The sequence below is a fragment of the Gavialis gangeticus genome, unplaced genomic scaffold (assembly GCF_001723915.1).
Source record: "Gavialis gangeticus isolate Ggan-Ray unplaced genomic scaffold, GavGan_comp1, whole genome shotgun sequence".
In the NCBI taxonomy this organism is placed as follows: domain Eukaryota; kingdom Metazoa; phylum Chordata; order Crocodylia; family Gavialidae; genus Gavialis; species Gavialis gangeticus.
In genome coordinates this window covers 13,518,691-13,535,874 of record NW_017728992.1, presented here as the reverse complement: position 1 = coordinate 13,535,874, position 17,184 = coordinate 13,518,691, and the positions used below count along the sequence as shown (strand labels likewise).

Sequence of the window (17,184 nt, the reverse complement as noted above, 5' to 3'; positions counted from 1 at the left end):
TTCACCAGAGCACCCCAAGGGATGATGAGGTCAAACAGTTATAAACTACTGCAAGACCATTTCAGGCTGGACGTAAGAAAGAATCTCTTTGCTCTCCGAACCCCCAAGGTCTGGAACAGCCTGCCATCAGAGGTGGTTCAAGCACCTACACTGAATACCTTCAAGAGCAAATTGGATGCTTATCTTGCTGGGATCCTATGACCCCAGCTGACTTCCTGCCATTTGGGCAGGGACTGGACTTGATGATCTTCCGAGGTCCCTTCCAGCCCTAAATAAATAAAAAAATAAAAATAAATAAATGCCTCCACTAGCTCAAATGCGGCTTCTCTTCTTGTTAAACTGTTTTCAGTGGTTCTTTTAAGCATCAAGGACATTGTCTCTTGTTTCTTGCTCCGACATTCAGCCTCTGTAGAAGCCTTTCACTTTATATGTGATTCAGACTCTAAATACTGATCAATACTGTTTTTTCCTCAATGCATCAAGAGTGACTTTGCAAAATGAACAAAACAATTTACCACCACCCAAATGCAAGGTTCCTACAAGGAACTGCATTATACGATCCTGAGATGCAATGTATTTTGCTTTTTTGGATTTTTTTTGCTCATCTTCAAACTGTAATATTGCTGCATTGCATCTAGCTTTTTAAAAGATGGAGCTGAAACACTTCTGTTTTCCTGACTGGTGCCTTCTCCTGCTCTACGTCACTAGCTCAACCTCTCAGTACCTCTCTCTCTCATAACATGTGATCTATGACTGCTGCACTTTCTTTGTATTCCACTGAGCATTTTGTGGGGGTCAATGCCACAGGACATCATGGCCATGCTATTCTTCAGGGTGACTGCAGAGATCACCATTTTTCACAGTTCCTGTGAAAATTGTGAAACTGCAATTTAAGTAGGTCCTTGCACATATCCTGAAGTATATTAAGGGTCTTCCACAAGACATTCAGTAATTTGTGTACTGGATGGATCAGAAAATATGGCTAGAATTTTATTTATCATACAGTAGCATTCTGTTCCTTCCTGGTTATCCAAGTGTTCTGATGTGGTTATGTACATGGCATTTCTGGTCATCTAAGTGCCAAAAAAGCAATTTATACCACAGGTAAGAATTCCATCGTGTACACGGGCATACATAAAAAACTACAGGCAAACTGGCAAAAAAAAGCAGAGAGAGAGAGGAGGAGGGTCAAGAGAAAGTTTTACTGTAAATTTACCATAATTTGCCTCAAGGAATTAAATCGCTAGTGTATCCTCTGTAATCACATCGGCCAACTCCCTGAGGACCTTCATTTGCATCCTGCCTAGCCCCATGGACTTGTATATGTCCAGCTTGTCTAATAGTCCCTAGCCTGTTCTTTTACTACAGGTGGCTGCTCACCTCCTCCCCAAAATGTGCTGTCTGGTGCAATAGTCTGGGAGCTGATCTTGCCTGTGAAGGCTGAGGCAAAACAGGCATTGAGCACTTCAGCCTTTTCTGCATCCTCGGCCACAAGGTTGCCTCCCCCATTCAATAAGGGACCCACACTTTCCCTGATCTTCCTTTTGTTGCTGACATACTTGTAGAAACCCTTCTTGTTACCCTTTACCTCCCTTGCTAGCTGCAACTCCTCCTGACTTCATCCCTGCATGCCCAAGCAATACTCTTATACTCCTCCCTAGTTGTTTGTGCAAATTTCCACTTCCTATAAGCTTCCTTTTTGTGATTTAGCTCTCTGCTAAGCTATATTTGCTAGTCTTCCTGCACATCAGGATGGTTTGTAAATGCACTCTCAGTGAGGTTCCTTTATAGTACAGCCAGATCTCCTGGACTCCTCTACCCATCAGACTGGCTTCCCAGGGGATCCTGCCCATGCGTTCCTTGAGTGAGTCAAAGTCTGCTTTTCTGAAATCCAGGGTCTTTACTCTGCTGCTGTCCTTCCCTTCCTTCCTTCCTTCCTTCCCTCAAGATCCTGTACTCAATCATCTTGTGGCTACTACTGCCCAAATTGCCATCCATTAGCACATTCCCCACCAAATCTTCCCTGTTTGTAAGCAGCAGATCAAAAAAAAGCATGGCTCTTAGTTGGCCACTGCAGAACTTGTACCAAGAAGTTGTCCCCAATACTCTCCAAAAACTTCTTGGATTGCCTGCTTATTGCTGTATTGTCCTCGCAGCAGATGTCAGGGTAATGGAGGTCCCCCATGAGAACCAGGTCCTGTGACTGGGAAACTTCTGCTAGCTGGTTGAAGAAAGCCTAATCCACCACATCCTCCTGGTCTGGTGGTTCAGACTCCTACCACAACATCACCAGTAACAGACTCCAACCCCAACATCATAGGCAAGGCATTTCAAAGCCCTATCTGTGGTAATCCTTTTGAAGCTGAGACACCATTCCTTGCATTTAACACAGATATAATAAAAAATGGACAAAGGACAGTGCAAGGAGAATGTTTCTACCTCGCTAGCAGCAAGATTCCACACTAGAAAGCAGGGTACTGTCCTTTCCATGCTAACAGCCACACCACTGAGCCACACACCTCTGATTTGCTTCCTTCCTCCTGGCCCCAAACGTCTCCCAGATACTTTCCTTTCATGGCTGCCTAGGGTGCTGGCTTCAAAGAAGCACCTGAGAAGGTACTGGTTAATCCATGACCTGTGATGTGGAGGCCTGGATGCTGTGCTTGGAAGTCAGATGCAAAGGTTCAGATCTTTTTACTTGTGAGGGATGCTCACACGTAAAAAGATGAGAAGGGATGCTCCTCTTGCTTCCCAAGTGAGCACCTCAGCCTCTTGCCTGCTGAGAGGAGAGGATAAGAGTCCCTTTCTTCCCTTCTGCCCCAGGGTCTAAATCTCTGCTAGTTATGGTTTTTGGTCAACTACATTTTCGTGGTCTAGAGGCCATTTCGAGTCTGTAAGTGGCACATGTACATGCCTGGTATACAGCCAGTTCTCAACTTACTATGCATGCCCAATCTGCACATATAGTAATCTATGTACATATACAGGCTACATATCCAGGAATAGAATTCTTACCTGATGCATCTATGGCATTTTTGGCACTTAAATGGCAAGAAATGCCACATGCAAAACCAAAGCAGGATACTTGGATGACCACAAAGGAAAAAATGTCATGGAGAAGAATGTCACCCATGATATCTCAATACTTAAAGTATGTATTTCATCTGAACTCCAGAAAGGTAGGAGCCTTTAAAAAGAAAATAATATAACTAAAAAAGTGTTCTTTTTGGTTCCTGTGTGAATTTCAGGCAAAGGTAAATATTGACCTTTATTTCATCAGACCTTGTTCACTCACCCCTAATAGATAACAGTTGTAAAGCCCTCTGTTAAAGGAATTTTGCATAACTAGAGCTAACTTCATTCATATTTCTAATTTTGCTACTATGCTTAATAACTATTGTTTATGTGACTAATGGCAAAGACGACAGGATAGAGATGCACCTTATAGACTAAATAAATCAGAGATGCATAAACTGTCATGAGCCTAACCTCACTTCATCAGATGCTGTGACAGAATGTTAAAAGCAAAAAATGTTACCACAATGGGCTCACAGAAAAGATTATTTTAAATAACTGGTGATATTATTTTAAAAATAGCTTCTAGATAAAAACAAGTTTAGGGAAACATTTGCACCCTGAACACTTAAATTAAAACTAGTCTCTCTCCTTAGATACCTTAAGAATATTTTTTTAATTCGGACAATTTACACATATTAACAAAGCAATGTAAACCTTGCATGTATCTGACAAACTACTGCTTTTTTCAAGGTCTGCATGTAACCTATGCATAAGGACATGTTTTAAAAATGCTGTGGTTTAGGCTAAGTTAAAAACAAAAAAACATTTATGCTCAAATATCAAAACAGATATCCAAAACATTAATCTTCTGTTGATAATTATGGGAATCAAAATTGTCAAATCTTACCTGAAATAATCTAACTATGTAACTGAGGATATATGCAGAGCCAAATGGAACACATCTGGTGCCATGGCTTTGTAAACATATGTATAATTAAAAAGATATGAATACTCAAAACCCAGCAATGACAGAAATCATTAGAATAAGTAAAGCTGTCTGAAATTCTCCTTTTCCAAGATCACCCACTTCATACTTAAACAGCTCTTTTACCCATGGAAGTCAATGTAATAAGAATAGCTTGTAATTCCTATTGTTATATATTGTAATTCCTATAAAGCCTGTGAGATTCCAATTAATACCTTGCCATGAGGACATGGGAAAGGAAAGGAAATCAACAGGGCCAGGCTCTGATCCCACTCTGATCTGCCACAATACCAGCCCCAAGAAAAGGACAACAGAATCCCTTTGGTTGTCACGTGCAAACCCTGTCTTGTATACCTCAGAGACATTAATGACCTCCAGCCCCTCCTGGAAAATGTGACCGCCATCAAAGTAGCCATAGAAGACAAACCTTTCCTGGTTTACAAGGAATCCCCTCAAACCATGTCTCTCCAGCAAAGAGACTACCTAACTGCTATTCTCATCAGGGAACCAGACCTTTCTCCCAACCTTGATGCCAGCACGTGCCCGCCACAGACCACATCATCATTAGAACAAATTAGACACGAAGGGAAAAGGAATCACCAGCGCACTTACAGGCTTTGGGAGGGCCTTCTCATTATCACAGCAGTGGAAAGGGATCTTGGAGTCACTGCTGACTCCAAGATTTACATGAATTGCCAATGTGACAAAGTGATCAACAAGGCTAACCACACTTTATTGTACATTAGCAGGTGCATGACAAACAGGTCCAGGGAGGTGATACTTCCCCTTCAACTGTGGCCTGACCATTGCCGCATAGAATACTACATCCAGTTTTGGACACCGCACTTCAAGAGAGATGCGGACAACCTCAAGAGGGTCCAGAGGATGGCCACTTGTATGGTTAGGGACCTGCAGGCAAAGCCCTACGAGGAGAAATTGAGAGCCCTGGATCCCTTCAGCCTTTGCAAGAGAAGGCTGAGAAGTGATCTTGTGGCCACCTACAAGCTCATCAGGTGGGGCGCTGGGGGACAGCAAGGAATAGGAGATGCTCTGTTTACCAGGGCACCCCTTGGAGTAACTAGGAGCAATGGCCATAAACTGGCGGAGAGCAGATTTAGGTTAGACATCAGGAAGAACTTGTTTATGGTAAGGGTTGCCAAAATCTGGAATGGGCTTCCAAGGGAGGTGGTGCTCCCCGCTACCTTGGGGGGGTCTTTTAGAAGAGGCTAGACATGCACCTGGCTGGGGTCATCCGACCACAGCACTCTTTCCTACCCAAGGCAGGGGGTTGGACTAAATGATCTGCTAAGGTCCCTTCCGACACAAACATCTATGAATCAATTAACACAAATTATAACATCCAAGGATCATTTACCTGCACCTCAACATCATATACACCATCACCTGCTTACAGTGCCCCTCTACTGTCTACGTCAGACTGATGGGGCAATAAATGAACACCAGTCATAGCTGTTCTTAAACAACCAAACTTTAAAAATGAACTTGAATGGGAAATTGCAGAACAAGAAATCGTTCACAGGCTGCACTGTGTTAAGTATGGTCTAAACCAAGACTATGGATTCTTACTCCATTACCAGATTAGCTTGTATAACACCTGTGTCCCTCAATGGTTTAACTGCTTTGTTTTTCTCTCTCCTGTCTGCCTTTCCTCTCAGCAATACCTCTTCTTTGTTCTTCCTCTTTAAAAAGGTGGTAGAGAAGCTTTTAAACTAAAAACTAGGGAAAAGCTGACAGGTGCATAATTTGGATTGACATGCTGTAGGGGTGAAACCATAAATAGTGGGGATAAGAAAGAGAGGGAGGGAGTACTTGGGTGAAATGCAGAGAAGACCAACTTGAACAAATAGATTCACTGAGTAAAAGGTCACACAAAAGTGTCCAACTAGGCAACAAGAAAAAGCATAAGTGCTTTTATACTAATGCCAGAAGTCTAAGATCCAAAATGGGAGAACCTGAATGCTTAGAAGTAAACAACAATATTGACATAATGGATATCTCAGAAACATGGTGGAATGAGAAAAATCAATGGGATGCTGTAATACCAAAATATAAACTATACTGGAATGACAGAGCAGGCTATACTGGTTGGGGATTGGCACTCTACATCAAAGGCTACATTGAATCAGATAGTGTAGATATTTCAATTGATAAGAGAGGTACTATAGAAACTCTGTGAATAAAAATTCTAATGTTTCAATAGAAAAAAAAACCATGTCTAGGGATATACTACTGACTCCCAGACCAGTACAACACAGCAAGCTCTAAATACTAAGGGAGTTAAGAGAAGATTCAGAAACAGAAAACACGGTACTAATGGACAACTGCAATTATCCACAAATCAACTGGGTCAATTTAATCTCAGGCCAGGATGCAGAGACCAAATTTCTTGACATTTGAAAAGACTGCTTCCTGAAGCAATTAGTCCTGTAACCTACAAGAGAAAAGGCCATTCCTAACTTAGTCCTAAGTAGCGCTCAGGATTTTGATGCAAAGTATAGTGTTACTGCTGCTCTGCAAGAGTAACCCCAGTGCAGTTGGGTTTGACATCCATGACGGAGGGGAGATAAGAAGAAAATCTACCATGGTAGCCTTTAACTTTGAAAAGGCCAACTATACCAAACGAGGAAGCAAGTTAGACGGAAGTTAAAAGGGGTTCCTAAGGAGGTGAAGAACCGGCAAGCAAAATGGGAACTGCTTCAAGAATATCATATTGGCACAGAGCAAATGCATACTGCAACTGAAGAAAAAAGGAACGCGGAACAAAAGAAAGACACATGATCTAATGGCAGAGTGGCAGAGGCAATAAAAAGAAAAAAAGGTTTCCTTCAAAAGGTGGAAGACAAATCCTAATGAGGAAAATAAAAAAGAGCAGAAACTCTGGCAAATCAAATGTTAAACTGTTATACGACAAGCTAAGAAAAAAACTGAGGAGAAACTTGATAAAGAGATCAAAGGTGACCATAAACATTTCTTTAAGTGCATTAGAAGCTGAAGACCTGCCAGGGAGTTAGTTGGAATTTTGGATGATCAAGGTGTAAAAGGGGTGCTAAAGGATGACAGGGCCATTGCCAAGCAACTAAATGCATTCTTTGCATCCGTCTTCATTGTGAATGACTTTAGGTAGATTCCCCCTCACCAGATTCACTCCTCTTCTAGGGACAAGTCAGTGGAGTTGACCCAAACTGAGGTTTCAGTAGATGAGGTTGTGAAGTTGTAGAGGAAACTGATAAACTAAACTGTAGCAAATCACCAGGACTTCATGGCATTCACCCTAGGGTCTTGAAGGAGTTCAGATCAGAAAATGCCAAACTCCTAACTGTAGTATGAAACTTATCACCAAAAAAAAAAAAAAAAAGGCCTTGATACTAAAGAACTGTAGGACTGCCAATGTAACTTCCATATTTAAAAAAGGCTCCAGAGGGAATCTAGGAAACTACAAGCTAGTGAATGTAATTTCTTTCCTGGAAAATGGGTGGAGACAACAATAAAAAGAGTATTATTCAGCATATGGATGAACATGAATTGCTGGGGAGTAATCAACATGGCTTTGTCAAAGGAAATCATGTCTCACCAACCTACTAGAGTTCTTTGAGGATGTCAAGATGCAGGTGGATTAGTGTGATCCAGCTGACTTAGTATATCTGGACTTCCAAAAAGCCTTTAACAAGGTCCCCCATCAGAGGCTCTTAATGAAGTTAGGTAGTCTTGGGATTACAGAAAAGGTCCATTAATAGATTAGAAATGGTCTTAAAGATAGAAAAAAGAAGTATAAATAATCAGTGGTCAGGACAGAAAGAAGTAAATAGCAGGGTCCCTCAGGCATTCACCTCATCTGTATTGGGACCAGTGCTGTTTAACATTCATAAATGATCTGGAAAAGGGGGTGAATAGCAAGGTGGCCAACTTTGCAGATGACACAAAACTATTCAAAGTGGTAAAGAATAAGGTAGACTATGATGAACTACAGAAAGATCTTGCACAATTAAGTGGAGGAAGCCAGGGTCAGTTTTGTCAGGTTCATATCTGTGTGTATTATATGCAATACATACGTAATTTTATGGTATAACTGAAAGATTATCAAGTGAGGTGTCTAGCAGGCACCCAAGGCACTGTCTTCCTGTGATGGGAGAAATTTCTCCCCGTTAGCTCACTCACCCCAAGTCAGGACTTAAACTCAGATCTCCCACATGGCAGGCAGAAATGCTACCACACAGCCACCACAGCTACAACAGCCAAAGCATCTGAAACTCTACAATAGCTAAAGCATCTGAGAGTATTGGCTCTTTAGCCAGAGGGGTGCCACATGTCCCAGAGAAACTAGACACTCCCTGGAGGGTTCCGGTCTCATGGGCAATTAAAATATTGCTTATGAAGGGGGTTAGCTAGGGGATTTAAGGCCGATCGATGATAGAAGTGTCTCTGAATCGCAAGGTTTGGAATTCAATGGCCCCAGTTGCCAGGACTGGTAGAATCTGCAGGAACCTTGATCTCCCAAAACCCTGACAGGACTCTCAGAAAAGCTAAGGGGCAGCAGATGAGACGGCAAGAAACTTATTTTGCTTTTTTCTCAACCAATATAGTCAGCTTGCCTGTGTAATGCTTTTATCATAAGTAACAAATCCTTTTATTGCCTCCTTAGTCATTGCGTGTAGATTGGATAATTTCACAGTAGGTTATATTCCAGGCCAGCTCCTTCTGTGGAGTGGGAGACATGTAATTTATTCTCAGCTCTAAAAGGGGTGGGTTTGTCTGCAAGGTCCGGAGTTGAGGTTTGCTAGGGTAGAGAGCTATCCCAGGGTAACCTCAGTCTGTTCCCTGGGACAAGTGGTAGCACAACAGAGATAAACTCAGAGCTCTGGAGGTCCCTCACAGATGGGTTTGTGACATGGACAATGAAGAATCCAAAGCTGTTCATAATGATGGTGATGGAGATAAGGAGGTAGAGGTAGATTTGTGGAGTCAGCAGAAAAGGTTCTGTAAGAAACAAAGATGTGCACAGCATGGAAGAGCGAGATAAAAAAGGGGAAGCTGAACAAGAGAGACTGTTACAATTTGAGCACAAAATTGGAAGGCATGAAGAGCATGTGGCAAAGAAAGTTCAGGGCATGAGAACTGAGGACAAGAGAAAGAAGAGAAGACCTGAGAAGATGTAGCAGAAGCACATAAAACAAGACTTGTGCACAAGCGTTTCAAACAAGATAGCAATGAACAAAAGCTTGTGGAATATGTGGTCTCAACATGTGAGCCCTACGTATGGGAAATATACTCAGAAGACAATGATTCCTGATTTATACAAAAGGAAGTAGAGTCAAATTATTGTACTAGTATTTAGAAGCAAAATTAATATTTTAGAAGTTTCTTTAAAAGACTTTACAAAAAGCTGTTGAAAATGTTATGGGTAGTTCCAAATAAGAAATGTTAAATGCGGTATTTTTCCTAAATAAGTCTTTTAAGAAAAATAAACTGAACAGTGTTTACAATAAACAAATAATACAACCAAGTAAGTCCACAACTGTGCACAAAGTAGAAAAAATCCAGTAGTACAACCAGCAACATAAAACATACAATACAAAAGCAAAAATAGAAAAATAAATAAATAAATAAAAAGTAAAGGGAAATAGAGATACTGAACCAAGTGTAAAGGGTGTCATGGATACATCTCTGTACACATTAAAACTGAAATATAAAAATACTGAGGCATTTCCTTTAGTATAGTGAGGTTTAAAAAGTCTCCTACAGATACTTAGAGTATAAAATAAATAAAATAACTTCATATAATTAAAAGAAAAACAGCAAGGTTTTAGGAGGACCCCTTTACTCCTTTACCTATCTTCTACAGTATTTGCAATGTGTACATAGTTTAAAAGTGCAATCTAAAATATAACATGTTTGTGTTATCAACCCCAGATGTCACATGAAAATCCCAAGTTAAAACCATTCTTAGAAAAGAATTATACATGCTTCCATTAATTAGCACCCCTCCTTTTAATAATAAAAAAAGACTTGGCTCTATAGTGTGAGTTGTTAAACAACCAAATGAGTAGGATACTTTCTTTTCACTTAAAGGCAGATCCATGGAGAATTAATCCCTGGAATGTCTGAGAAAATGAAACCATGAAAATCACTCACAAAGGCCTCATGATTGCTATTACTTAAACAGGTTCTCAATTCAAAGCTTTCAAGTCAATGGCCTCAAAGAAACCAGTCATATGTTTAAAGTTCAGCATAAGCCCAAGTACTGACATCAACTGGTCCTAAGTGATAAATAAGGGTAGTTCGTGGAGTTTCCATTCATCTGAAAGGATTAGCAGACACCACTGTGGTCTTAAGGTACTCATTAAGTATTTGTCAGGAGGAAAACTATACATTTGATAAATTTCTTCTTACAGCAGGATAAAAAAAGAAAAAATGCATTACACACATACACTTTTGTACTAATCTTTTTTCTTAGACATGTGGAAAACAAAACAAAACTAGAATGACCAATTTTGGGTTCAGTTCTCAACCACTGAATTCTAAGGCAGTTTTGACATTCACTCCAACAGAAACAGAAACACACCATGCATTCCCATGGAAAGGCTTGTGGGAATAATGTGTGTGTGGGAGAAAGAAGAGACCATAATCAAGGGCAACGGTTATAGGTAATGCAAAGAAAGCAGAGGCTGCAACTTTTCAACCCCACAGTCCCCTTTGAAACAGACCCCAAAGATCTTTCCTTCCCATAAACACCTTTAGGTGCTGCTGCTCCACAATGGCATAATTTCTCTTGGACTACACAACAACCACAGGACACGGGAGGCTAGCAGATTCAATACTCAAGAAGCAGCATTAACTCACAATTGGATTTCTTCATGGAAGTCCACAGGCTTAACAGAGCCTGATGCCATGGACCACAAAAAACCATAATGAGCTCCAGAGGTGAGCTTCAATATGATCTCATATAGAGGGAAATAATGCTTCCCCACACCCATCCTCATGTCCTCCACAAAAGCTTCTGGCTATCAGTTCCTTCTGATATAGGTACACAAGGTTCTTTGGGTGAATCTGATATTTTTTATTAGACCAACGTAAAATGTTGGAATGTTTTTCCAACTACAGTTTTTTTTTCCAACTATTTAAGTTGGTCTAATAAAGGATATCAGATTCACCCAAAGAAGAGATAATGGGCATTTTGTTTTGTTTAACTTGTATATCTGTTATATAAACATGCATCTTAGAGAAAAAGAATAACTCATTTATTTTTATTTTTCTATAAATATACTGACTATCACCAACACCATCCTCTACGTCTTCCATTCACTGACTGACATTATTGAGCAAGTCCCCAAGCAAACCATGATAGGGTTGTTGTTTTTATTTTTGGGGTGTGGGGAGGGGGTTGGTTTTTTGGTGAGTTGTTTTTGTGGGGGGTTTTTACTTACATTAGATTTAATATTTTTAATCACCACTCCATGCTGATTTTCCAAAAATGTACTCAAAGCAAAAGCAATTGCTTTCTCTACAAAAAGTTACTGAACTGAAAAATCTGTTTCCAAATAACTTAACCTTTCAGTTAAAGGGATACAGCAGAGTTATATTTTTCCCCATAAAATTCCTTGATTGTTATAGAAGTTTCTGCCATGTTTAACAGTTATTGATATGAACAACCTAATTACAAGTTAGGGTCCATTCACTGGCCTTCTAGAAACACTAACATTAAAACTGAAGTACAGTTGTTCCTTATAATCACGTATCCTACACTAGACTGTTAGACTCTAGGCAGTTAAAAACAATTTAAATTGGGTTTATACCTTCTCTTGCTTTCTTATGACATGTAAAAAGGGGTTAAAGGTTCTGAGGTTTTACATATTTTTTTCTAATTGCTTATTACCAGGCATCTGGGTTTTCTGTTTCTTGTGGGAAAATGCAGTTTTTCTCTTTTAAAGGGGGAAATCATGTATTTTCCTGTTTAAAAGAAGAAAAACCCAGATCTTCCCCTTTGAAGCAGAAAACTATGGGAGGGAACTGATGGGAGAACGGGTTCAGGAGGGTGTGGCGGCAAGACCCAAAGGAGGAGTGCAAAGAAGTGAGGAAATCCCACAGAACAGAAAGAAGGGAAAGGGGCAGGAATGGTGGGGAACAATGCAGTGAAGGGGAAAGAGAGGCAAAGGGTATGGGGGTGGGGTGGGGAGGTGGCGCTGCCTGCATGCAGGTGGTAACTCTGGTTCCCAGGCTGCCGGGCATGGGCTGAGCTCCATGCCCTGGCTCAGAGCCATGCAGCATAGAACTGAGCTGCTCACAGCTTCCATTGTGGCAGGCAGCACCTCCAACTTACTCACGTTACAAACTTTACCTGGCTCCTGGTGGGGTGCAGGGGCCACCTTGGCTAGTGGCAAGGTAAAGAGGCAATCGGTGCCCTGCCCCATCCCAAAGGGGTGGCTGCTGCTGCTGCCACCACTGCCTCAAGAGGCTTTCCTATTCCCCTCCTCCTCAGCCCTCGGGAGCAAGAGGCTGGTTGAGTTCCTGAGGCTGCCCACTGGGGTCCCCCCACTTGCTTGCCAGGAAGGGCAGAACAGGAGTGGGATGCATGAGGCTTCTGGGCATGCAAACTAAGCCCAAGCCTAAGTCACTGCGTGCAAGCTCCCAGGTCTCTTGTGTAGTAAGTGTGGGTGGTCAGGAGGGAGGTGGGACTCCTCCCCTGCTCTCCCTCCTGACCCCACTGTTTTTTTGCAGCATTCCAGGGTGAGGGAGTGTCCCTCTCAGTACTCCCAATCTAATTGTTGTGTCCCCACAGTTAGCAGCATGGGGAGTACAAGCCAACCCAGGAATAGGGGTGTTCCTCTCAGGGCAAGCATTGATGCCTATTGGGAGCCTTGTCCAAACTTACTGGGGCAATCTACTACCACTGGCTGGGATGATCTAGTTGGGGCTGGTCGTGCTTTGAGCAGGGGGTTGGTTGGACTAGATGACCTCCTGAGGTCCCTCCCCGCCCTCATCATCTACGATTCTGATTCTAACATATGATGGGACCGCCTGGGACAGGCTGGGGCACTTCTGAGCACAGGATCTCCCCCAAGTTTCTGCTGAGGGCTGTGTAAGAGCAGCTCAGGTGTCTGACTTCAGCCCAGCCCCAACAGAAACTATGGGAGCTTTGCTGCCCAGAACTCCCAGAGAACCCCAGGGGCTCTCTCTTCCCCCACTTCTCAGCACAGATTTAACAGCAGAGGGGCAATGACAGGGCTGCTCAGCACCACAAAGCAGCAGGTGGGACAGCTGCAGCTAGACCCGCAACCTGGTAAGCAAAGTGAGTAGAGGGAGCTCAAATTTTCTGAGACAAAAAGACCAAAATAAAACATTGAAATATATAGGTATCTAGAATTTATTTATCAATAAAATGTGGTGTTCAACAAATACCTATACGCACATATACATATATCTATACACATATATACATAAAGCTATACATATACGCCTATACGAGTGGCATTTCATTTTAATCATGGAAAAATGTGGATTTCACAGTTTTTAATCTGAGAATTTGGGATTTTCAACAGAGGATTTGGGTTTTTTTTAAACAGACAAAACCACAATTCCTGCTTATTACCTTAGAAAGATCAGTAATGTCCAAAAAGTCTATTTTTACATGGTTTAGCTGGAAAACATCTCAGAACACTACGCTGTGAGCACTTCCATCATAACTGAAGAGATGAGCATGTCCAATTTAACAAATATGTTCTTTCCCAAGTGTATTAATTAGTCATTGGAGTTGAATTGAATGTTCAATTTCTAAACAAACAGGCTAACCTATAAATATCTTTGAGAATTCTTTGTGCATTAACAAGCAACAAAATAGGGCATAAACTCTGTTTTATTCCCCTTTTGCAAACACAACTAGAAATGCAGGGCTTGAACTTAGACTTAGTCATGGAAGCATTTCAAATGAGCTGCGGCACAGATGTGAACAGGAACACTTGCATGTGAAAAGCTTCTTAGGTTTTGATTCAAAACAACCTGAAATAAAACAAATAAAAGACCCAAACTTACCTGGTCCCAGGGACAGATGATACCCCCAAAACACATGAAGAGATATCCCATGGCAACAAGGCATACCCAGACCACCAGCGAGAAAATACGAAGCAGCTTCTTAAACACAGATTCTATGCAGACGAGGATAAATATAGCAAAAAAAATTGCTAGGGCGGTTGGAACAGTTATTAAAAATGCCACGTGTTCTTCAATTTCCTGGAAAGAAATAAAAGTGAAAAAAAAAAGTTAAAATGTAAGGCACTGTACCCCACAATTAAACCATACCTCATCAATAGTTCATTAAGCAATACGTTTTTTCCTAAATCGGTACCCCACTAAGTCCGAGCCACAAAGACAGGATGTTGAATACAAAGAACTATTTATTTCAGTATTGCAGTGTAGGTTACTTGCATAATATGTAATTGTACTGTGCATCTCGCTCTACACAGGAATTATGTCAAATCAGAATCAAGATCATTACTAAGTGTTGCAAGACCTATGAGATTTAGATGCCAAGTCTTAATTTCAGAAGTGATTAAGATACATTGATGCACCTCCACAAAAAAACCTCAGTGAAATTTGGGTCTACAAATCCAAGAGTGTGGTTTCCAAACTCATACCTGACTCCTGGGATTTTTGGTCAATAAAGTTCCTTTGCACCTGCATTTTTCCTGATAAAGTTTCCTAGGGGGACTGAGTTCTGCCTCTGTGTGTGTCCAGAGAACTGCTCACAAGTTGGTAGGACTCAGTGTCTCAGTGTTTCTCTCAATGCTAAGTCCCTTTAGGGTAAGAAAAAAAAAAAAAAAAAAAACAAGCAAAAGCAAAGAGTCTCTCCATCTACGTGCCTGAGGTGCTCAATCCTGTACCTGCACACACTTAATGCACTTACAGTAGCCCTTCAACCTTCAGGACAAGAAACTTTGACAGACAGCTCATACAGCCTCTTAGTCACTTATGCAAGCAAAACCATTAGTTACACTGGTATGACTCATGAGCAAAGCTATAAAGGAAGTCCAAAGAGCTTATTAACACCTTCCATAAGGATTACACTTTTGGGCTGAAATTTCTCTTTAGTATTTCCAAGTGCTAAGATGAAATCTGAAAAAATTCGATCCACTCATTCTTGAGATATCCAAGCATAAAGAAAATGAGGCTTCTTGTTCCTTACTTTTAAAGCTGCTTGCATGCATGTTCTGAAAAATTACAATTGGCTCTCTTATTAAATTCTAAAACTTAGCATCAGCTTAAGTATTTCTTGATGGGATATCTGTTTTCCTTTGTGTGAATAAAAATTGCTCTAGTAACAAAGTTAAATAAAACTGGAAACATGCATGAATAGTACATTTTTTCAATTTATTTAAGAAAACATTGGGGGCTAAATCCTATTTCACATGTGGGCCTAAGTGGTGCATACATAAAACTGTTGCCACGTAAGCGCAATGTTTGCTCTAAGAATTTCTGGCAGCTTTGAGATGTCCACTGGTGAAGAAACAGCAACAACCAGGATGGCATGGAATAAGTAGTATGGAATGGCCATAAGTAAAGCAGAGAGGAAGAATGCTCCTGCCTCCTTTCAGTCAATCATCTTAATGGTTAAAGTTATTTGCCTAGGGAATAGGAGACCAGAGTCCTGGGCAACCCTCACTCAGACAGGGTTTGAACTTGCATCTCCCATTTTCCAGCAGAGTGCTTTAATCACCACATTGCAGGCTAGACATTGTTCAGGGCAGTGGTTCTCAACCAGCAGTCCACAGCCCTGACCAAGTTTCAGGAGGTCCACCTGGCCCAGCCAGGAAAGAGCCGCCTCGGCCCCCCACCCACCCGACAGCTTCCAACTTGCGGGTGGAGCTTAAGGCAGCAGGCAAGCAAGGCTCTGCACTGCTGCTGCTCAGGCAAGTGGGGCTCCAGGGCTCCCTACTGCCGAGCCCTGCCTGTTGCGCCCATGGCTGTGTGAGCTGGACTGGGGGGCCAGGCTGGTCCTCTCCCATGCAGGGAGTGGTGGTGGGGGTGGACCATGGAGTTTTTAATAGCATGCTAGTGGGGAGCCTCAGGAAGAAAAAGATTGAGAATCCTTAGTCCAGGGCACACTGGCTCAGTGAAATAGAGGCTGCTTTGGTTTCTGTCCCCAGGTCCTGTCCTGTCCCCAGCTCCCCTGATGATGTTTATCCAGTGAACATTAAATATAAAAAGGTGTATAAAAGCTACTGAGGGTAGGGGGGGAAAACCTATCTTTGTCCCCCTCAACTTTTTTTTATTTGTCTGTTCTGCATGTTGAAATGCATGCAAGCAGGCTGCACTCCCACTCAAGTCAAAAGCAGCTCTCTCACTGAACTCAGAAACTAAAATACTAATGCACAGAAGCAAACTTTTCTTGTGTTTTTTTGGGTTTTTTTGCTGTTTGATTTAAAAAGATGTCAGTTAAAAATGTACTAATTTAACATGAATAACCATTACTTAAGCATTCACAAAGAATCAGGAAAATTCTAAGTTATAAATTTTATCTCAGCTTCTAACTTTGACATGCTACACATAGATAAAAACAGATGTTCATTTTACAAGCCTTTATGCACAAGCTTACCATCACATACCCAAGCGATCTCACTGAGAATAGACACCTTTGGGACAGATTTTATTTCACATATTAGGTCCCTAAGTGGACTTAGAATTGCATTTATGTGCCTATTTCATCCTGCCCAAGACCCTGAAAATCCATTAATGTATCCACTGTTGTAACACACCATCACTTGACCCTTAAGACTTCGTCACTGCTTTTTTGTGACTCACGGAGGACTCACCCACTTCTTATATCAACTGTTTTTCAGGGACTCAAGCAGGCTGGAGCAGAATTGCATTTTGGTATACAAGTTACTTACACAACTAATAAGTGAAACAGAATTTGGCCCTATTAGCTGCATCCACACAAGTGCACACATGTTTTGGTTCTCCACACTACATATTTATAGTGTCAAGCCAAATTTAAATACCAGAAAATCCTGGCATTAAAAAAAAAAAAAAAAAAGGGTGTGTGGAAGAAAAGCGGGGCGGCGCACGTGGCAGCAGCACACTTCACCCAAAACCATAGCCTGGATGGCCAGAGCCAAGCTCTGGCTGCCAGCCAGGTGCCATATGCCCAGATTGCCACTGCTGGAGCCCCC

The 17,184-nt window shown here is 41.5% G+C and overlaps 1 protein-coding gene across 1 annotated transcript in view; it reads right to left on the bottom strand.

Annotated features, from left to right (window-relative positions):
- Positions 1-17,184, bottom strand: part of ADCY2 (adenylate cyclase 2) — a 564,608-nt gene that overhangs the window by 486,884 nt on the left and 60,540 nt on the right. The window contains exon 4 of the mRNA XM_019518414.1: positions 14,048-14,245. Coding sequence (XP_019373959.1) covers positions 14,048-14,245 — 198 coding nt within the window. The remainder of the gene's footprint in view (positions 1-14,047; positions 14,246-17,184) is intronic.